The sequence below is a fragment of the Dendrobium catenatum genome, unplaced genomic scaffold (genome assembly GCF_001605985.2).
Source record: "Dendrobium catenatum unplaced genomic scaffold, ASM160598v2 fragScaff_scaffold_853, whole genome shotgun sequence".
NCBI classification, from domain to species: domain Eukaryota; kingdom Viridiplantae; phylum Streptophyta; class Magnoliopsida; order Asparagales; family Orchidaceae; genus Dendrobium; species Dendrobium catenatum.
This window is the reverse complement of record NW_021319315.1, coordinates 6,559,357-6,581,468: the sequence shown is the minus strand read 5'-3', so window position 1 is coordinate 6,581,468 and position 22,112 is coordinate 6,559,357. Positions and strand designations below refer to the sequence as shown.

At 34.8% G+C, this 22,112-nt stretch overlaps 2 protein-coding genes and 2 long non-coding RNA genes across 6 annotated transcripts in view; 1 reads left to right on the top strand and 3 right to left on the bottom strand.

The window, feature by feature from the left end:
* Positions 1 to 7,447, bottom strand: part of LOC110107399 (pyrophosphate--fructose 6-phosphate 1-phosphotransferase subunit alpha-like) — a 22,678-nt gene extending 15,231 nt beyond the window's left edge. For 2 of the 3 annotated variants that reach the window (XM_020837655.2, XM_028696992.1), the window contains exons 1-3: positions 7,277 to 7,447; positions 4,275 to 4,447; positions 3,913 to 4,025 (exon numbers count right to left, since the gene is read on the bottom strand). In XM_020837655.2, coding sequence (XP_020693314.1) covers positions 3,913 to 4,025; positions 4,275 to 4,447; positions 7,277 to 7,366 — 376 coding nt within the window. In that variant the 5' untranslated portion in view covers positions 7,367 to 7,447. The remainder of the gene's footprint in view (positions 1 to 3,912; positions 4,026 to 4,274; positions 4,448 to 7,276) is intronic. The other variant, XM_020837654.2, reaches the window with a different exon arrangement.
* On the top strand, positions 2,381 to 7,125 carry LOC114580209. Its single transcript, XR_003701537.1, has 2 exons — positions 2,381 to 2,910; positions 4,789 to 7,125. It is a non-coding gene; the product is annotated as an uncharacterized LOC114580209 (long non-coding RNA).
* On the bottom strand, positions 6,677 to 7,234 carry LOC114580208. The gene is made up of 2 exons (XR_003701536.1): positions 7,135 to 7,234; positions 6,677 to 6,976 (listed from the first exon to the last, which is right to left on the bottom strand). It is a non-coding gene; the product is annotated as an uncharacterized LOC114580208 (long non-coding RNA).
* Positions 7,448 to 15,724: 8,277 nt separating the features above from the next.
* Positions 15,725 to 21,350, bottom strand: LOC110107420 (protein NRT1/ PTR FAMILY 6.4). The gene is made up of 4 exons (XM_020837683.2): positions 21,144 to 21,350; positions 20,708 to 21,034; positions 19,076 to 19,623; positions 15,725 to 16,874 (listed from the first exon to the last, which is right to left on the bottom strand). The coding sequence occupies exons 1-4, from the start codon at positions 21,144 to 21,146 to the stop codon at positions 15,983 to 15,985; spliced, it is 1,770 nt and encodes a 589-aa protein (XP_020693342.1). The 5' UTR covers positions 21,147 to 21,350; the 3' UTR covers positions 15,725 to 15,982.
* Positions 21,351 to 22,112: the final 762 nt, after the last annotated feature.

Sequence of the window (22,112 nt, the reverse complement as noted above, 5' to 3'; positions counted from 1 at the left end):
AAAAAAAAAAATCAGCTTTTTAAGGATTTTACAGTAGGCTTCATACCTTTTGTTTAGTGAATTCTTTTGAATTTAGGCATTGAAAGTCTAATATGAATGTACTTAAATCAATACACCGGTCACTACAACCGTGTATTTTTTTGTTTGAAGGTTCGAACCTTGTCGACTTCTGTTAATCGGTATAGAAGGATCAAGTTCGAACCTGAATTCACTTGTCAACCCGCGCAATATCTCTAGACGTCACGTATGTACCAATAACACGCTCGCCAGGGCCCATGCGGGTGATTTTTATATACCCCTTTAGTGTACCTATGTGTATACAGTTTATAGTGCACGTGCAGGGGTATTTTAAAAGTATTTGTAGACGCCTTCTGTCCGCTAGTACGAGTGTTGCGGATCCGGTGGCGTGCATCTTGATATTGACTCCCCCATTCACCGGGGATGGATTTTTTGGATTTTGAAGTCAAAGACTGCTGATTTGGAAATAACTCCTTTTAGGCTCTTCGGCATAGTAGACTTACTATTTTCGGTGTTTGTAGACACCAGAACTGTTTTCTTCTAAATTATAAAATTAGGAAGAGATTTTGGAACACCAGGAAGTTTGGTTATAATTTGTTCAAACATTTCCCCCCCTTTCTACCAAGGGGTGTCCTTTTTCGTACATCGGGCTGCCTTTATACCCGGTGTACTTTTAGATTTTGATCACCGCTGTCATAGGTGATATTTGTACTCGTGTCCACAGTGATTCGTTATACAATATACTGTTGTTATCCACAAGTATTCATTTGCATAAGTATTCATTTGCATTTGTAAGGGGTCCGTACTTGTGCCCACAGTGATTCATCATACTTGCAACACACTGTTGTTATCCACAAGTATTCATATGCATTTGTAGGGGACCGTTGTATCCACTACGAGCTTTTAGAAAATGTTTGCAAGAGATTCATTCTTTCTGCATCATATTCACCCTTTCATCAATCTCAGGTGGATTTTTGTGTATTTGTTTGACCTCGTAGGGATCGTCGTAGAAGATACTTGTACTTGTGCCCACAGTGGTTTGATATGCTTATGATATGCCCCACTGTTGTTATCCGCAAGCGGCTCGTATTTGTTTGTAGGGATCCATTATGTTTGCTACTAGCTCCTAGGAATGTTCGTAGGAGACTCTCGTTTCTTGCATCACATCCACCTTTCACCAATCTTAGGTGATTTTTTGTGTATTTGTTTTTGTTTGCAGGTTGTAGGTTGAATGCGTAGGAGCCTTCTACTGTAGATTGTGGGTATTTGCATTTGTCGTGTGTTATACACTGAATACATCTATAGGAGGTTGTAGTTTGATTGGTGTCGAGTCTGACTCAAGTCTGAACCCTTCCAAGTCTGATTTGAATCAACCTCGTGAGCTCAATATGCCAGGTCATTTTTATGTCCCTTGTAGTCCAAATCTTGTTCAATTCTAGTGTCTTCCACACTTAGTAAATTTGAATTTGAGCCCGAGTGTATGTTCAAATGATTACTCAAATTCTTTTGAGATCTTGCAAGTTCAATTGAATAGTCATTTTTATTTGGATTTGATTACAATTTGATTTGATTTTATTCGGATTTTGATCTTTAGAAATCATTTGAATTTTTTTCAGGTCCTCTGCTCGTATTCAATCAAGTTCGGCGGTCCACAGTTCATGTTCAAAAGTTCACTGCTCTTTCTCATCTGGTCCAAATCTTTTGTTCTTTTGTTCAAAACAGGTCCTAGTGTAGTAATATTTCACCCGAAATTTCGGCAACCTCCCGGCTTCTCCCCCGTTTAGGGGAAAACTACGAAAAAACTGGGCCTTCCCACCACCCGCAATAAAGGCCTGCATGGTAGGTGCCCTCTTTCGAGGACACCGTGGCCGTGATTTTTTTCCCACCACGCCAACAAAGGCGTGCATGGGGTCTCTGACGGTACCTGTTACAAGAAGAAGAGCAGTTGTTTTCCCTTCGCCCGGGGGTACTTATGAATTATTTCGGCCGCGCAAAGAAAATGGTACACCAGGCTCGCCTGGCCTCGCCGTGTGCGTCGAACCGGTTTCCCTCCTACCACGCTCACTAAAGGCGTGCTTAGGTGGTTTGCCGGCTCGGCACGCATGTCGAGACAGGAGGGAGAGGGTCGCTCGCTTACCTTGTCGTAGGTGTCGTGCCAGTTTCCCCTCCCATCACGCTCAATAAAGGCGTGCATAGGTGGACCACCGACTCGACACGCATGCCGAGGTAAGAGAGCAAGAAGGGAGGCGACTGTCCGCCTCGTCGTAGGCGTCGGACCGGATTTCCTCCTACCACGCTCACCAAAGGCGTAATTAAATTAAATTAATTATAATTAAGGTTAATGAAAACCCTTAATCCCCCCTAACACTCTGGTTCGGCCAAATTTACGGGATTCGGCCGAAGAAGTGCGCGAATAGGGAGAAAGTTACCTTCACTTCCAGCGAGCTCCTCTGCTTGCTTCCGAACAAAATGTCGTAACCTCCAATCCGACAGGAAAGGCGAGGCGTCGGAGGAGCAAAGTCGCTCAGCCACGAAGGAACGGCGGAAGAGGGAAAGTTCCTGCACAGCGAGCGAGCTCCCGGTCTTGCCTCCGATCCAACAGAAGGGTAAGTCGTTGGGGTGAGCGAAGTCGACCGGAGACGGAGGAGCCGAATAGGGAGATAGTTACCTCCTCAGCGATCGAGCTCCAATCGTTGCTTCCTATCAAATGTTGTAACTTCCGACCCCGCAGGAGGGAAGTCGTCGAATGGAGAAATCGAACGGCACTGGAGGAGGGGTCGGAGATGGGATGAGTTATTGGGTCAGGTGACCGGAGGCGACGTGGGGGATGCGACGTCGATGGTGCGAGCGACGTGCGACCTGCTTCGACGACGTGTGGAGATGTCCGGGCAGGTAAGATTTGATTTTTTTTTTTTTGGTTGCACAGCAGGTCAACACCACAAAAAAAAAAGTCACCATGGTATGTGATAGTCTAGCCAGCAAGTTCAAGTAATCAAAGATGTTCGACAGATTTCCTTTGTCCTTAATGATACTAAGATCATTTGAAGTTGTCAAGGATAGTCGTCCAATTCATCAAATAAATTTGCCAAAAACTTCAAAAAAATCCGGCAAAGCAAGTGAAATCGGCAGACAACTTCACTTAAATTTGTTCCTCACATAGAAGTCAACATCTGCACACTATGCAATAAAAAAGCTAAGTTCATTCATTTTACAAAGAGCGCTTGTTAAGCCTTACAATATAGATTTTTTATACTATTTAAATATAAATTTTCTTGCCACATTGAGCCCCAACTCAAACCAATAAGTAGCAAGGCAGAGGATAAGCCTAACACATCAAATCATTAGCCATTCTATTAAAACCTAAGCTTTTTTCACTAAGTTTTTTCTCTCTCATCTTCTTCTCTCTGGCTTGATAAGTTTTTGTTAGTAAAGCTCTAGAGTAACACACGAATAAATTTGGATCTAACAAAAGATGATTGATGTAATAGATTTGATGATCTCATTTCACCAAACATAAATAAGGGCTTAGAAAAAACTGTTCCAGTGAGTAATAGAAATTGTGATTACAATAACAACTATTACAAAACCTGAAAATAGTTTAAGACATGCATCCTGGGGAAGCTTATTCAGTTGGAAACGTTATCCTTGACGGCACCAAATTTACCAATTTGAACTTCAGTTAAATCTACTTCTAGCACATGACAAACATTAATTTCTATAGCATAAAGCAAATGTATATTCAATGCTTACTATCAAGAACGCCATCAATATAAGATCTTTTATCCCAGCACCCAAGATTTTTCCTTCTTTGTTTCATTGTAACAGCTATTCAATATAAATAATATTTTCCATCTTAACGAATTGACTTATAAATATGACAAACAAGATACTTACCAACGAATCCAAGCAAAACACTGTTAGTATTGTGCACCTTCAGAGCATTATAAAGACCCCAAATAACATTATGTCCTCCTGGAGATTGCCTTCCACTAAACACAACGCCCACTCTGAAAGAATGTGATTAAAATATCACAACAGCAACAATTGGCCAAGAACATCCAAGGTCATCAAAAAAGCCAAATGAAATGTCTAAAATAATAAATCCCGTAATACAGACATATCTGTTATGGCACTTTAAACTTTTAGACAAACAAGTAAACCTAGTTAATAGGGGAAATATGTGTAGCTACAATTGTAGTGGTGATGATCAGACACAACTGCCATTAAGAAAGAATAGGTAAAACATGAATGCAGACCTTATAGATGGATGCTCAGTTATGATCTGAGCATTTGGAACCTTGGATGTTCTCCTCAGAAAATGAGCCAAAGGCTGACCATATGTGTGTGGGAAAGCTTGGCTGATGACATGCGCACCAGCTGGATCTGCAGCAGTTGTTCCACCACCAAATTCAACCCTCACAGTTGTGCCCTGTATATGATAAAAGACAGGAGCAAGCATTCTAAAAAGGTGCCAAAGATTCATTATACGACTACATAGACAGTTGATTTCAAGAAACAAAAAGAAGGCACACAAGTTTATCTTGTTATCAATTTATAATAACCTCCAGTAGTGCCCCCTTTCTTTTGAGAAAAAATGAGAGTTCTTTTTTTTTTTAAGTTTGGTATTAAAGTGCCTCTAATTTTCATCTTTTGGCAAATAAGGGCAATTTGAATTAAGTTATTCATTAATCATCCTTTTAGTCAACTTCTTCCTGCTCCCATTTCTGAGTCCTACGCTTCACTACAATATCATCCCTTTGTTTCTATGAGTGAACTTGCCCACAACTCGCATGCCACCGATGTCAACAACAGGTCCCAAGATAACACTAGAGATTCTGTCAAGGGATCTCTTGTGTACTATCCTTGCATGATCCGAAACAAGATTCCAAGCAAGCAATTCGATGATGATTCAAGTCAACAAAGAAAAAAATTTGTTTGGCCCGCTCCAAAATCCAACGGTCCTAGTTCACTGATAAATGATGATCATTTAACCCAAAGAAAAATATTCAACCAACAGAAGGCATATTACTCAAACAAGGGTGCTTTAGTTGCACCTAAACAGGGTATGGGAGCTTGGGTTTGACCCGACTCATATTTGTAGCCCTAGGTTGTGCCAAACGAAGGAAAGGAGAGATGTGCAGTTTAAGGTTGGGGACATGATTTATTTGAAGATCTGACCTTCCAGACAAAGGACTTTGACTCAATGAAGGAATGAGAAGCTCTCCCCCGCTACTTTAGGCCCTACGAGGTAGTAGAGCGCATTGAATCAGTAGCATATCGCCTGTGATTGCCACCGACTTCAGTCATCCAACCCATATTTCATGTATCACAACTGAGACAAGCCATTGGAAACCACACAACCTCGCCCCGCACTACTGATAACACTGTCAGAGAATATGGAGGTGAAAGGGGTGCGCCAAGGAGATAAGGGGATCAAGGAGATGCTAATCTAGTGGAAGGATTTACCAAAATATGAGGCGACATAAGAACCCTACAGTACTATTCAGAAGCAATTTCCCTTTTTTGAACTTGAGGACAATGTGACTCTTTGGGATGAGAGTATTGATGCAGTTGGCAGCAATAGTCTTGTTGTCCATGTGAGGCCTAGAACCTCCTTTATCACCTATAGAAGAAGAGGTTCTGGGAGGAAACTCTTTGGGAAAGGGGGGACTCTTTGGGAAAGATGTAAGGGGCATTTATTAGGGGATTTGAGCTGTTTAAGAGGGGAGATTATGGTGGGTTAGGGTTTTTTATGTGATATTTGAAATTTCTGCAGCAGTTTTTGTGAGGTGTTTGGGTTCCTAGTAGCTGCTAGTAATTGTGGGAGAGACGATTCACCTCTCGAACAGTGAATCAACTTGTATCTTGTCTTACTTTGCTTGCAAATTTGTAAAAACAGCTCTCTTTGTGTTATTTCTGGATCTATTGGAAATAAGTTGTTGTTTTTTATATTGTCATACGTTGTTTTGATCATTAAGACCTATCACTCGGCCACTCCATCGCTTGGCAAGACACTGGCCGAATGAATGCCCAAGAAACCCTTCCACTTTGTTAATTACTTGTGTATCTTCTTTAATTTTCTTATCTTTATCTTTTTAATTTGTTAGGGTACCTAAGGCACTATATTATTTAGATATTCTCTATGGCTTGTACTCTTGGTCTCAAAAATCTATTTTTGAACACTAGTATTAGTTTTATGTCTTATTTTAAAATTTATGTTCCTATGGTTTTATATTTTAACAATCTTAAAAATATCACTCTTTAATGCCTACTTGAATTGTTAGTCATGCATTTTGTAGATTCATATATTGATCCTTAAATTTAATATTGATCATACTATTATTATTGCATTGTTTCATATATCTTTTTGTTCATTTTTATTATCAGATTAAGCTTTAAAAACACATCCAATCATCATGTTAAGTTCCTCGTTAAATCTCATAATCATTTAAATCCTATATCTTGAAAATAACACTCAAACAGTTAACCAAAATTTAACTCAATTTAATAGATAACATTCCAAACAATAGTAAAGATGTAATACTTTTAGGATTTAGTAAATCCTACTTGTAGTCAAACAGCCCCCAATCTCAGTATGACTTATTAAAAAATAAATGTTTGGATAAAAATGAATAAACATTTTCATTCATCACAAAAAAAAAAAAATCAATCTTTAGAATACAAAAAGTGATCCTTCAAAAGCAGCAAGATCACACTGACAGCTAGAAGCATCATACAATTATAGCACATCGCCAATAATACAATTTCATATTTTCAAATAATAATAGCCCATTTTCCAGGAAAAAAACCTTCATCTGATAAACAAGGCGTTGCGTCGAACAATCCGAAGCAGCATTACTTCCACTTTGTCCAACCAAGCCAGAAGAAATAAAGGGCAAAAAAACTAAATAAAAGAACAAAGAATTTCAACCTTGCTCATTCCAATCAATCTCATCGCCTAAAATGAAGCCAATAAAAAAATATTACAATTAACAAAACAACATGAGAAATGGAAAAATCGCAATATTCTCCCAATTGTCAGACAGACTAAAAGCAGCAGAGCCCTCTTGGATCCAAACAAAGACAGATACAGTATAAAAAAAAAAAGAAGCAAACCAATCATCCGATCGAAACGAAGCGAGAAATTGAACAAGGCAACTCAATCAAGCAGCACACTAGCGATCAAGAGATAGACATGCAGTGGCACGAAGCAGAGATAAACCAAAATTCTTCAATATCAGAGATAGGAAACCGAGACCTCGAGACAGGGAGGGATCTCCGGCTGGTAAAGAGTTCGCTTCTTCTGCAGATCGGAGAGCTCGCGAGGAAAGCCGTAATCTGAATCCATCGCTTTCTGTTTACTTCTGCGACTCTGTCAGCCACTTCTGACAGGATAAAATAATTATAGGGTTTTTGTAACGTTTTTCAGTAGCAGGATAAGAGGATAACGAGGAAATCTTTTTTTTTTTTTTTAATAATCTGCGAGCTTGATTTGGGTGGGGCCCGATAGAATATTCGAAGGCTTTTTTTGGGGGAAATATTCCAATCCATAATTCAGTTAATATTATTATATTATAATCTTTTATTTAACTTGTTATTATTAAATAATATGTCTTAAGTGCATCACTAATTTTTTTTTAATTTAAATGTTATAGTATATTATATATTGAAGCATTGCTATAATTATAAATGTTTGATTAAGATTTTGTTTGGGTCAATTTAGGATTTGTTTGGAATGGTTAATTTTTTTATAAAAGTGATTGTAAAATTGTGAAAAAATAATAATTTTTTATGATTGCAATAGAAAATAGTTTTCTAGTATATAAAATTTTTGAAAGCTTTATTAATTATGTGTTGAATCTTATTGTATTAATCAATTGAGTTGGTATTGTTGACTTGAATCTCAATTCCATCACTCGAGCTCACCAGGGGTAGTAGGGTGGTCTTCCTCATGCTTGGGTTCGGAGTTCGAGTGTTTTATACACTATTTTTTTTTTCTTTTGTGCAGCTTTACAATATTAGAGCATTGTATATTTGAGCGATGCAGCGCCGTTAGTTAGATTGTAGACATAAAGCAGTTTTCCTTATAATTGTTTATGCTTAATTTGAAAGGTGATATCCCTTAGGTGATTTTATGCGTGTCTCTTTGTCCATAATGACTAATTTATTTGTCCATTATGCGTGTAGAATGGTGCAAGAGTGAAAAGAGATAATGAGAGAGTGAGAGAGAAAGAAATATATACAATTTTTTGTAGAGAATTTCTTAGTATGGTGTGACTCAGTTCTTTTTTTTTCGAACTTTTCATGTTAAATCCTAATATTCTTTCTTTTCATTGCATTTTCTCTTTTTTATTTGTATTTGTTGCGTGGTTTACTTCCCTAATAAGTATTAGCCAAACAAGAGTGTGTTGCAACCTAACAAGTAAAAAAAAAAAAAAAAAAAAAAAAAAAAAAAAAAAAAAAAAAAAAACCCAAACTAACCCTTAAGAAAGATATTTATTCAATTAAAATGATGAATTATTGTTCGGCCAAATAAAGAAATAAATTAGATTTTATTTTATTCTTGTTTAATCTACTAATCAGAAATGAAAAAAATCAGCTAATTTCAAGTGTTTTTAATATAATGACCAATATAATTAACTAAAATGTAATTAAAACATTAAATGAAGTTAACAAATATATTTGCTCAATCAATAATTTAATATTTTTGTTGCATATTACACGCATAATTTGGAGTGATAGTACTTTGCAATGTGTGGTGGAGGCTGCTTGCTGGCCTATCAAAAAGGTTATCTTGATCTTAAAAATATACTATTCCACATATATAATTAAATTATTAATGAAAATAATGTACTAATTTATTTATTTTTACATAATATTTGATGTTTTTAAATATTAGAAGGTTTGAAGATGCTTAAAATTTGGCAGTTTTAAAATTAGTTATTATTTAAGTGAATGATTTCACTTATAATTTCACTTATAATTTTAAGGAATTTTGAATATATATATATATATATATAACTTAATTTTATAAGGTAAAAAAATGCAACAAAGTCATCTAAGTTCTTGTACAAAAAATTTGAGAAGGTAAAAAAGCCTACAAAGCCTCATCAAGGAACAATTATTACGTCCTCTGATCTGACGTAGAGGTACGTTCGGCCGTCAATAACATGTCGCCATGTGCTCTTACTCTTTACCGCGCGGCCCGACGACTTGACCTGGAATGGAACCCAGGAATGCTATGTTCGCGATTTTCTCGGTATTGTTCGGTATTTGCTCAGTATTGCTTTGCAAAAACGAGAAATACCGCTCTGTGAAGACCAAAACTATACAAATACTGAGTTGTACCGAGTTTTTCTACAACTCGGTACAACTCGGTATTTAGGTATTGCTAGAAAAAACTAGGTACAACTCGGTATTTGCTAGGTATTTGAAATATATCCAAAAGGTGATGGGATGTTGTTCGGCTCGTCAAGGATTTTAAAAAACGCACGCGCTAGAACCCAAAAAACTGCGGGCCGGCGTCTTTTCTTCATGCTACGTATCGCTAAAATATTGGTGGCCGAACGTAGAGAGCGTACGTTCACCGGACCAAATAAAAGTTCCTCATCAAGAGTAGCGGAGCCATGAGGCTCAAATTTATTTTGACAAAATTTTCATCAACTTTTTCAAGAGGTGCTGCACGGATGAAAAAATAAATTAGTTAAATATCATTATGATATATTAAAATATAAAAAATAAGGTTATTATTCAGATTTTTTGAGATTTTATATTTATTTTTAGCTTTTATAATATTGATTTGTTTATAAAATATACGATAATTTTGAAATTAGCATAGGCAGTGAAAGAATCTCTAATTTACCATCTACTATCATAGCTCCACATTTTTAAACTTTTTTTATAGATTTGTATGAGCTGCCGTGGATATTGCTTGGTTCACCGTCATGCTTGGATTGCTAAATCTATAGGTAAGCTTCAACATAGCATTTTTTTACTACCGATGATCATAACGATATAATAGTTTTCATGCAAGCCATGAAGTACCTACAATTGCATATCTCATATGTCCGACTTTTTTTTTAAATCTGTCATAAGACACTACATTTTTTTTAGGGGGGGCACGTGCCTACCTTTGCCGCCCCCTTGTATCTGTTACTGGTAATCAAGCGAAACAATAATCTACTCTAGAAATATAGATTTCAAAGGTCTACTTTTTTTCTCTTAATTATATAAGACAAAATTACAAAGTTTATAACAAGCATGCAGCACATTCTCTTATGGCCGTAGCCAAGAATATTGGAGAAGTATTGAAAGGTGATGTAGTGATTGGACGACATTAGTTGGGTGTTGGCGATAAGAAAATAATAGTCAAAATGAAGTTAGATGGATGATGTTGTTCAAGCTGAGAAACCTATAAATTTTGTTATAAGAATTTTTTATCTAGAACAGTCAATATTTATTTTTGGAGTCATAATAAGTTCAAATCATAAAACATTCTCACTAAAATATTTATAATATTGTGTTTTAGCTTTCCTATTTTTTCATAATTTTTGGAGACTTGAATTTTCTTAAGAAATCGACACCTGTCGATATAAGTGGGGTTTTGGGGATTATAAGGTGTCCGTTTTACAAACATATTTCACCATATTGTTTTAAACATGATTAGCTATTTTATGTATATTTTTCTGTAATTTTTCAATTTTTGGATTTAAACATATAAAATAATTTAAATAAAATTAATATTTTAAAATTAACTAGTTATAATAATTAATATTTTATTATAGTATCCCGTTCCACTATTATAAAATATGATAAGTTTTTTTTTTTTTTTCATGTTTTTCCTAAACAAAAATCGGGTTTGGGGAAAAATAAGAGAAAGAGAGGAGACAGAAAGTGATATCCAATTTTTGGGTGACTGCAGGTCATTTTCGTCCGTTGGCTTAGCTGGAAAACGTGTTCATCTCGAGGTGAAGCACCTTATATCCATATAAATTTTAAAAAAATGCAAGTTTTAGCGAATATTTCGATTAAAATTCTATATACGTTAATGAAAAACAGTAATAACTTTGCAGAGGTAAAACGTTCACTGTGTAACTTTTATATGTTATTGAGATTATGATTTTATACATTTTGAAAATTTTATACCATGGGTTTTGAAATTTGTGGAATTTTATTGAATAAAAAATTATCTGGATGTTGAAAAGTAGTGGTATAGTATAATAAAAGTCTTAAAATATTGTGTTACATAATATGTGGTAATTTTCTAAGAATATACATTTTTTCCTAGTTGGATTAATGTTGTCTACAATTATATAATACTGTAAAATTTTGATACATGTTCAATTACTCTTTAATTGTTATAATGTGATAATATATGTGTATATTTGATTAAATTATATATATTGGGAGCCATAAAGGAATAAAATCCTTTGAGATTATCTATGAGACAGAGATATGTGATATGTTCTAGTGTTATAAGCACAAATACAAAGGGAGTCATAAGGGGTCAGAATCCTTTAAAATCTATCTGGGTCCAAGAAATGTGATATGAACTACTATGTGATATGAATTTCAATTTATTTATTTGCTCATTATTGTTGATTTAAAATAACTACTATGCATTTATTACATCTCTTAGTTTAGTGATTTATTTGATTTACATTTAATTGCTTTTAAATATTCAACAAAATATTTGATAAAAGAATATTTAAAAATTTAGATTGGTTTGTGTGGCTTATTAAGCTATTGTAGCTCACTGTGATTTTATTTATGATTTTCAGGATCTAGGAAGGGGAGGCTGATTGTCGACTAGCAGTTCAGAATCAAATCTAAGGTCATAGGTATTTTGTTATTTTGATTTTTGTACTGTCACTACTAGTTAAATTTTCAGTTTTGTAGCTCTTCTATGTAGCCATGTACTGTAATGTAGATATTTACTTTAATGAAATGAAAGAAACTTGATGGATGAGTTTATTTTCAGTATTTTAATATTTTAGTAACTATGTAGTCTGTAATTTATTTCAATGAATTTTTGCAAAAAAAAAAAATAAAATAATTTCAAAACTAGATCTTATGATTCGCTTGTCACAACTCAATACGATAGGAATGGTCCTGACCGGGTTGAGTTGTAACACAAGCAATGTCAAACGAACTATGATATTAGGTTGACTTTGGTTGAGCAATCACATTCAAATGATGAAAATTGGAAAGGGTTGACGATGATGATCGATCGACGACAGCTGCTGAAGTCTTTTTTGGTATTGAACCTTAGACTGAGTTTTAGAGTCAATCAAATCTTCAAGCTCTCTTTAATTTCAAGTCAATGTCCTTTTTAAGTAGAGACAGATTAACTATGACAGTCGTTAGGCTTCAGTTGGGCAATCACATTCAGATGATGAAAGTTGAGCGACATGGGTTGGCGATGATGGTCGATTAATTAGAGCCATGAAGTAATTAATTATTTCTAAAATGTCCAGAATTTTATTTGGCAAAGAAAAAATGCAAGCCATCGTGCAGAATGATCTGCAGAGCACCGCGGGGCTGGGGACATCAATGATGCGACATTAACCTCTCTATTTGGAGCTGATTTTGGGGAGGCTTTTGGCATTGAAATGTTGCACTGCGGTGCCCATATCACTATTCACGAGATTCTATGGAGGATTTCTATGGGAGTGTTGTAACATTGGGATAGTGGGGGCCGTAACGCTAGGTCAAAATGAGTACTTTTAAAATATTAAATAATTTAATCCGTTTGCCTAACTCCTCACATCATCAAACCATATAGAGTTACGTCCAGACTCCAATAAAAACTTGACATGTATCCTTATACATAATATGTACAAATTTGTACATATTGTATACAATTGTGTACATAGTGTGTATATTATGTATATAAATTTGTACAAACCATTTACATAATTTGGTAATTTCTACATAGTGTGTACAATAGTACATAGTATGTACAAAAATACATATAATTTTTATTAAAGTCCGAACATACCCAAACTCCGTACCTAATAAATTATCATGGGTTAGAGACTGGCATAGCCATATTAGTAATTGCTTTCCATATAAGTTTCCTCTCAGAAGCATTATTGTGGATGAGTGGTAAGCTAGGACCGTTTAATCTCTCTCTCTCTATCTTGCCGTGGGCCCATGTTTATCTTCAATCAGTGGTTGGAAGACCGCTCAACCAGTTATTTGCTTATGATTAGGTTGCATTCAATTGGTGGAAGAATATTGATCAGAATTTTTTGTACTGGATTTGACATTTAGTGGTTTTGAGCTTATCCTGGTTTTGATAGGGTTGTAACAAAAGAATCTCAGAAAGACAATCACCAGCCAGAGAATTAGGACAATAAGTTGTGGATGTGCTCTATGACACGTCCAACGCCAGGTGTAACACGCAGGCCTGGTTCATGGTACTGGAATTAAATATTTTGTAGCACGCAAAAAATATTATTGCGTGTAATAGGAGAGATATAGAGAAGAAATGAATGTTGATGGAGGCATCAACACTTGTTCTCTATAAACTCTCTCTGTATCGCACCACAGTGCCACTCTATAATGGTTTATGTTTAAAGCTAATCGATGTAATCCAATTGAAATAGAAAGATACTTGGTCAAATCACCTTGCAGTTGAACCCGACATATAACTCGTGTATACATATCATTGATGGCTTGAATATAATCATTATTAACTCCTTTCTTTTCTAGAACTCCCTAGAGCACATCTCTAGGAACTTTATCATATGTTTTCTCTAAATCAATAAATATCATATTTAGATCCTCTTTGTTCTCTTTATACTTGTCCATCAAACCTGCCAATAAATGTGTAGCTTGCATAGTAGACCTACCCGTCATGATCCAAATTGATTTTGAGAAACATTAGTATCATGCCGTAACCTCTGCTCAATAACTCTCTCTCATAGTTTTAAAGTATGATGCATTCATTTAATTCCTCTATAATTCACACTCTTTTGCATCACATTTATTCTTTAAAATAGGAATCAACACACTTCTTCTCCACTCATGTAACATCTTTTTAATCTTCAAATAATATTGAAAAGTTTTTGTAAGCCAAAAAAATCCTTTTTCTCCTAAGCATTTTAACATTTTTATTGGAATATCATCAAGTCCAACCGCTTTTTCCCACTTCATTTTCTTTAAGGCCTCTCTAATTTTGATTTTACTAATATGAAGATAAAAACAAACCAGCCAGAGAATTAGGACAATAAGTTGTGGCGGTGCTTTATGACACATCCGACGCCAGGTGTAACATGCAGGCCTGGTTCATGGTACTGGAATTAAATCTTTTGTATCACGCAAAAAACATTATTGCGTGTAATAAGAGAGATATAGAGAAGAAAGGGACGTTGATGGAGGCATCAACACTTGTTCTCTATAAACTCTCTCTGCATTGCACCACAGTGCCACTCTATCATGGTGAAATTATTTTGTGCAGATACCAAATGTCATTCAGAGATCAATCAAAATGAGCCACGTCGCCCCTTGCTCAGTACCCCAGCTCGGTACTATTCGATACCGCGACTACGTACTCGACTCGGTACTACTGATGTGATGCATTCTGATTGGTCTTCAAAAAATAAACTATGTTCGGCGTCTGCACAGAATAATTTCTCCGCTTAATGGGCATAGAGCGGCCTTGTGTGTTATCCATAAAAATGATCTCTTGGTATAGGCAAACGCTGGGCCAACTGAATGTTACATCACATATGTGAATGTGATGTTTCAAATCATCCAAAATATGAATAAAAAGATCACCCAATAATTGAGGTGCTGTTCTGCCCTGTTCGCCTATCTCTTTGCTATTGTTGGCATGCCAATTTCTTGTCCTATCCATCGCCATCACCATCGAACTTTAATTTCTCTCAAGTGTTTTTGCCTTTGCATTCATTTTGCCATCTCCTACGCCTTCAGAGTACATTGCATTCATTTTGTCACCTTTATCAGAATCATTAAGACTGCATTCCCAGTAGTGATCTCTACTGTCTTCTCCTTCCTACACAGCTTCCCCCTCCCCTTCTGTTTTTGGCCCTCTATTGATATGAGCAGACGCTAGCCAACCTGCCAAAATTTGAATCTGTGCCAACCCAATACAGAACCTACTTGAGTCTTAGATTTAGTTTGGAATGGCTTTCTTACTGCATCGTAAAGTAATTTTTTTACTAAAATTTTAAAATTTTTGTACTAAAAAGTTGCTTTAAGAAACAGCAAGAAAGTCGGCCCAAACGAAGCATTAGAAAATCAGAGTTCAATCTGATTCCAAGAACCTTAACATTTCTTGTGTTCATGTTAATTTCTGATTCTGTGTAGAATTAAGTGGAAACGATTGAATTTTGACTTCTAATAGGGCTGATGTACCACTGAAACATTAATAGATGCTCTGGTTTATCCTTGAAATACAATTTGTTGTAGCAATTACCTTCGAATGAAAGCGTGTGTAAACAGGATTCAAGACATTTGATAAACCAGATATTTCTCTTTTACACAAATTAAAAGATTTTTACTATTAGTTGTATTCATTGATTTGGAGCTTTGTCTTCTGATGAGATTTGAAGTATATAATTAGGTTTGAAAAAGAATGTTTCTTATTTCAAATTGATGTGTTAACGTTATTGAATTATATAAAGTTCTCTTCTTTTTTCATGGTTGATCATTTGGTTTCTTAATTTAAGAATCAAGATGCAATTAATTTTACTAATTTTATTCTGAGTAGACATGAATACATATTGCTAAATGCTCTCTCTTATAGTTTCATAGAACCACCCTTCTGAAGCTTCCAACCTTGCAGCTCTTGACCCATACTCTTTTACTCATGGATTCACAATTCTGCATCAATTGCAACCTGCAGATCCATGCAAAACCTTAAATATCATACCCATCTTCTGCAAGCTTCCATGAACAAATCCAAAATTGCGATCCATAAAAAAACCAAGATTTACTAAACCAACTCTCCATGCTGTTTTACTTCACAGTTTTCATCGTTCCATACTTTGAGCTCTTTACCCTGGTTCTTCCACTGATACGTGTTCGCTTTGTAATGATGCCTGCTTGCAAATACCAAGAAAACTATGAAGTTCAGCACACCAAGCACTGCAAGCATCCAGTAAAAATAATCCAGTCTCCCATTGTTCAAATTATTCTTAATCCAACCTCCACTTGTAACCTTATCAACTATAGTCACCAAAACACTGCTCAAGAAGAACCCCATTGATATGGTGCTAATGAAGAGGCCTGTGCTCATCGACTTCATCTTCTCCGGCGCTTCGCGGATGAAGAACTCCAGCTGCCCAACATAAGCAAACCCTTCTCCTATCCCAACCAAGCAGAACTGTGGAACAAGCCAGAACACACTTACAGTTTTGCTCCCCTCGTTTGCAAGCTCTTTTCTTCTCATCTCGACCACTGCAGCAACAACCATCGCAATCACTGAGAAGATGAGGCCAATGCCGACTCTTTGGAGGCTGGTGATGCCCTGAACGTTATGCGTGAAGCCGCGGGCGAGGGGGACGAGGAGCTTTTCATTGAGGGAGGTTATGAGGAGGATGCTGATGAAGAGGAAGAAGGAGAGCGAGCCAGAAGGGTAAGTGAAGGAGCCAACTTTGCGGTTCATGTAAGTGGCTTGCTCAACTGAGAAAGTGGTCATCTGAGAATATATGGTCCAGAACATAATGCAGGTTGCCCAGATTGGTAGCAGTTTTAGCACCATCTTTACTTCTTCCACCTCTGTTACAGTGGACACTTTAGTTGTGTTGACAGTCTTTTTTCCTTCACTGAAAGATTCTGGAGCTGAGATTTCATGGCTTTGCAGGATTGCTGCTTTGTCAAGCCACCTGCAATGAAGGTGAAGGTATTTTATTGCTAATTCACTGAAATGCAAAGCATTTTTCATTCAATAAAATTAGGAGTTTTAGATCAGAATATTCTTTTCAAACTTTAGCTGATCATATAAGGTGTATTGTTATAAACAATTATTATCTATATTGTCAAAATATATTATCTTTTAAAATATTTTAAAATATCTTAATTTATTTAAAAATATCTTATCTTTTAAATTTATAAGTAAAAGCTTATAGATAAGCTGAGACTGGGCCTGGAATTTGGCTAAAACGAGTTAGTGCTGTGGGTTTTGTCCAATGGCCCAAAACTACCATCTTTCAAACAAATTCTGACAAGTGGAGAAAGCTTATTTGGATGAATCAAAGCATTATTTTTTTGAATGCGATTTTAATTATGCATCTAAAGAAATTGCTATATATGAATGAAGAGATCCAAAATTTATTAATATTTTAAATTTATTTTTATTTGAATATTTTTTATTTATAGTCATGTAAGTTTTGAATGAAATTTGAAAATTTTCAACAATAATAACAACAACAACAAGTTTTTATCTTACTACATTGGGCTGGCTACATGAATTCTTAATCATTTTTATGTCCTATTAAGAGTCAAATTCTCATCTAAATCTAATAAAAAAAGACTTTTCTAAAACTCCCGTTGTCGACCCTAAGCCTAGACATAAAAAACGGAATGTTGCATTAGCTGGTTTTCAGTTATTCAAAAACTTTGAATGAAATTTAGGCTTCATTTGGGACGATTTTTTCATTGCTTCTTAAAGCAACTTTCTAATACATAACTTTTAATTTTTGTAATAAACAGCTGTTCTAAGAAGCACCAAGAAAGCCATCCCATCCGAAGCCTTAATTAAAAGAAGCAATTCTCAAATATTTTTATTATTTAGATTTCATGAATTGGAAAATTTTCTGTAACAAAAGATAAATATAATTATATAAAATTTCAATAAAATCAGTCTTCTTCCCTTGATGATCCGTTATTTTATATAAATGTCCAGTTTATCATCCTCTACTGATAGATAAGTTTAGTCATATTATTTCACTGAAAACAGCTCTAATGACGAAATCTTACAGTCAAACCCTTTGATGCAATTACCATAAGATTAATTAATCTGGTCTGCGTTACGTGCTGCTTTGTTCTCATTACGATTGTTTTCTTCTTAATGATTTGTTTGTTAATGAAAGCTCCCAGTAGTTTACTGCAAAGACATTCTTGTGAATAATAAATTTAATAGCAGGCGATATTTATAAGAAATTAGTTGGATTCTTTCCAAGTTGTAATATATATATGATGGAGTTTCTTATGTAAAAAACAGTCTCACCTGAATAAATCAAATAAATAAATAAATTATTTAGAACTAAATATTAAAATTTAAAATTTATTTTAATCATTTTTTAATTAGGATGTTCTATCAAAAATTTTTCTTATATGAATGCAAATGATGGTTGCCTTAAAATTAATCATCTATTTTTTTTAATGAGCAATAATGATAATTCTTATAAAATATTGATAACATTATTTGCTCTGAAATTAACATGAGAGCTAACAGCATTACTTAAATTAAAGAGATATAGATAGAATCCCGAGGCTGTGAATGTGATAAAAGCAAACTAATTATATTGATCTTCATCTTCTCTATAACAACAAAAAGTACATATATTTAAATTTAGGTTTCGTTTGTGATTATTTTTTCACTGTTTATTAAAGTAATTTTTTGATATAAAAATAAAAATTTTAATAAAAAAATTATTTTAAGATGCAATAAAAATATTATCCCATATAAGTTTTAATTTTTCTATTTGCACTTTTAAAAGCTCTGTTTTTTGCTATGATTTTTTAAATATTTTTTTTGAAAAATAAATTTTAAAAAAATGATGAAAAACTTCTTTTAAACACTCATTATTTTTTTTAATAATTCTTTCTCTTTTCACAAAAGAAAAGCTCTTCCTAACAACGCCTTAGGCCGTTTAGAACAGCTTACGTTCTGCTGATTATTTTTTTAAAAGCTTCCTTTTCAATCATAATTTTAAATATAATTTAAAACAATTTTATTTAAAATAAAATGATTAAAGACTATGTAAAAATTATCATTTAAATTAGCATTATTTTTTTTATAATTATTTTTTAAGAAAACAAAGCAGTATTTCACCCAAAAAAAAAAACAGGAATTATGGTCTACCTGAGCCGGTCAGTATGCGGGGCCGTGGCTGCCTCATAACCATGAAGCTCCTGCACATGCTCTGGATATGCCAATCCCCTCTTCCTCCTCGCCCTCCACATAACCCGCAACAACACCGTCAGCGGGCTCCCCTGCGGCCGCCGGAATCTATACCTCGTCGTTCCGGCGAGCAAAATCACCATCGCCGCCACCATCGTCGCCGCCGATATCCCATACCCCCATCCCCTCCCAACATTGTCTTGTAAATAAACCAACACCGTCACAGCAAACAACGAACCCAGACTGATGCAGAAGTAGAACCTATTGAAGAAGAAAACCATCGACCTTTCCTCCTTCGGGTCACTGTTATCGAACTGATCTGACCCGAAACCCGACACGTTTGCCTTTATACCGCCCGCGCCGGCCGCGATTATGTACAGCGCTGCGAACAGCATTGATAGCTGTCCGCCGCTCGCCGATACGCATTCGTGTTCTTTAAGCCGGAAATCGTCACATTCCGGTGGCTGCATGCTGCTCAGAGAGGTTGCCATTGTCAGCAAGCTGGTTCCCTGTAGAATAACAGAGCCATAATATAGTTAAAATCTATAATTGTTTCAATAATAAAAATTGAAAATTTTCAAATTTATTCAAATGATCCAAATATTTTACAATGGATAAACATTTTATGTGTAAGTGAACCTAGTCGGCTCAAACTTGGCTCGTTAATGAGCCCGTGAATTGATATTATCAAGTTTTGAGTAAGATCGAGCTCATATGCTAGATGAGCTTTGTGGTCGAGCTCCATCCGATTTGATAATCGTCGAGATACTCGTTTTTAAAAATTGAACCCTCGAGCTTGAGTAAAAATTTATGAGTCAAGCTCGAACTTGTTTGATGGGCTCGACTTGACCTCAAGCTCAATTTTGAGCTGCTCTTTTGAGGGACGAGTAGAGCTTGACTCGTTTGCACCCCTATTTATCACGATTGACACAAAAAGTTTTTTATATTTATTCAAACATTTATAGTAAATTTAATTAATTATGGAGAAACATCGATATCAGAATTTCTGATTAAAAGTTAATCATATATATATATATATATTAATTTTGATTTAAGTATATAATTTATAAATTATCAATCGATTTTAATAAATTTTTTATTTTTATTTGAAAAATAAAAATAAAAAAAAATTATTTTAATCCGGATATTTTAACATACTATTTTTTTAATTCCTTAAACGAGATATTTAATATAAAATAAAATGCTTTTCTAATGCTTCTATTTATTTTATACCGGATAGATTTTATATATACATTTTTTTAAATATCCAAAATAAGAAATAAATAAATTCGATAAATTTCTTTTTTTTTTGTTCAAAAGTCAACCAATGGGCAGTACTGATTCATTGCCCAACAAAAACATGAAGGCTTTTCCAAAAAAAAAAAAATTGAAGGCTGTAAGTATTTTTAAAACTATATAATAACATAATTAAAAAAACTTACTAAAACACATTCCAAAATTATAAGATAAATATAAAAAATATTAAATTTTATTATGATCAGTCCAATAAATTTAGCAATTTTTATTAGAAATAAGAATTATATTCTGAAAACACAAGGAAAAAAAAAATCTAAAATCATGAATGGGAATTACCGCGGCAGCGATAGCGGCGGCGGTGGCGGCGGTGAGAAACCGGCCTAACTTAGCGTCGGCGACGAATCCGCCAAGAAGGGCAAGGAGGTTAAGTGTTCCCATGAAATTAGTGACTATATTAGCAGACCTTGAGGTAGACAGGTGAAGATCTCCAACCAAATAAGTAACCAGATTCATGGCGATTCCCACTACACAGACTCTTTCAGCTAACTCCGTTCCTAATATCAGACCGGCGGCTAACCACCCGCCGGTTCTCGTCTTGTCGGCCGGGTTTCCTCGGAAGTCGACCACCGATTCATTGCTGGGCTCCAAACCGGAAGTGTAATCCTGTACCATGAGAATCAGAGAAGAAGAAGAATAGGTAAGAAGCCATGAAATTAAGAGTGTTTATGCAATTAGTAAGAAGGAGAGAGAGAGGGCTATATAGTAATTATACCATTGAGCTGAGAATGAGAAGAGAGATTTAGCTGGAGTGGAGGGTGATGAGGGCTGAATTATATATAGATTCAGTGCGAGGAAGAAAGAGAATCAAAATGTTCGCCGGCCAAAATTTTTGGAAGGGGGAAAGTTAGAGAGGGAAGGACGGTCGAAGACGGAGCGTGTGAGGTCGGGACATAAAAGAGTGAGATAGGTACAAAAATCTTTTTTAATTGATAATTTTTAGAAGTTGGGTTAGATATTGCGGAGGAAAAAGAATTGTGTTAATTTATATGATACGATCCATCATCTAAAATCCGATAGATCAAAAACGAATCTCAATACTTAGTTAGAATCTTTTAAAATTAAATTCAAATAATTTTAGACTCTTATTTCAATAAATTTATTAGCAAATTGATTGATTCAATGAGATGAACTCGACTATCTAAGGCTTAATTTGGGACAAATTTCTTATTATTTTTAAAACAATAATTTTTATAATAAAAAACTATTCTGAAAAGTAATAAAAAAATTTATCAAACGAGACTTAAGTCCAAATAAGTGCATATTAAAAGATTAAAATATAATTGAGATTTTTAGATTACTAATTGGAGGATCAAATGAACTTCAAAGTTGACATGCTTTTATAGTTAAATAGTGTCTCAACATTACGAATCCAATGAGCTCATAATCTCTCAATTTCGTTAATGTTAAAGAGCTTATAATGTTAAAAGAATATTTAGTTATCAAGATAATATGACTGAATAAATTAAATATTTTCTTTCATTCAATATTACTAAATACGGGAACATTTCTCTTGATATGTCATCAAAAATTGTTTTGATCGAGCACAAATCAGTCACTCCGACCTCAATCCCCACCCCCGAATTTATTATTATTATTATTATATTATTATTTAGGTAATTTGTCTCCCTCAATCTTTTTTTTAGTCTTTATTACAAGAATTTTTAGACAATTCTCTCCCCCC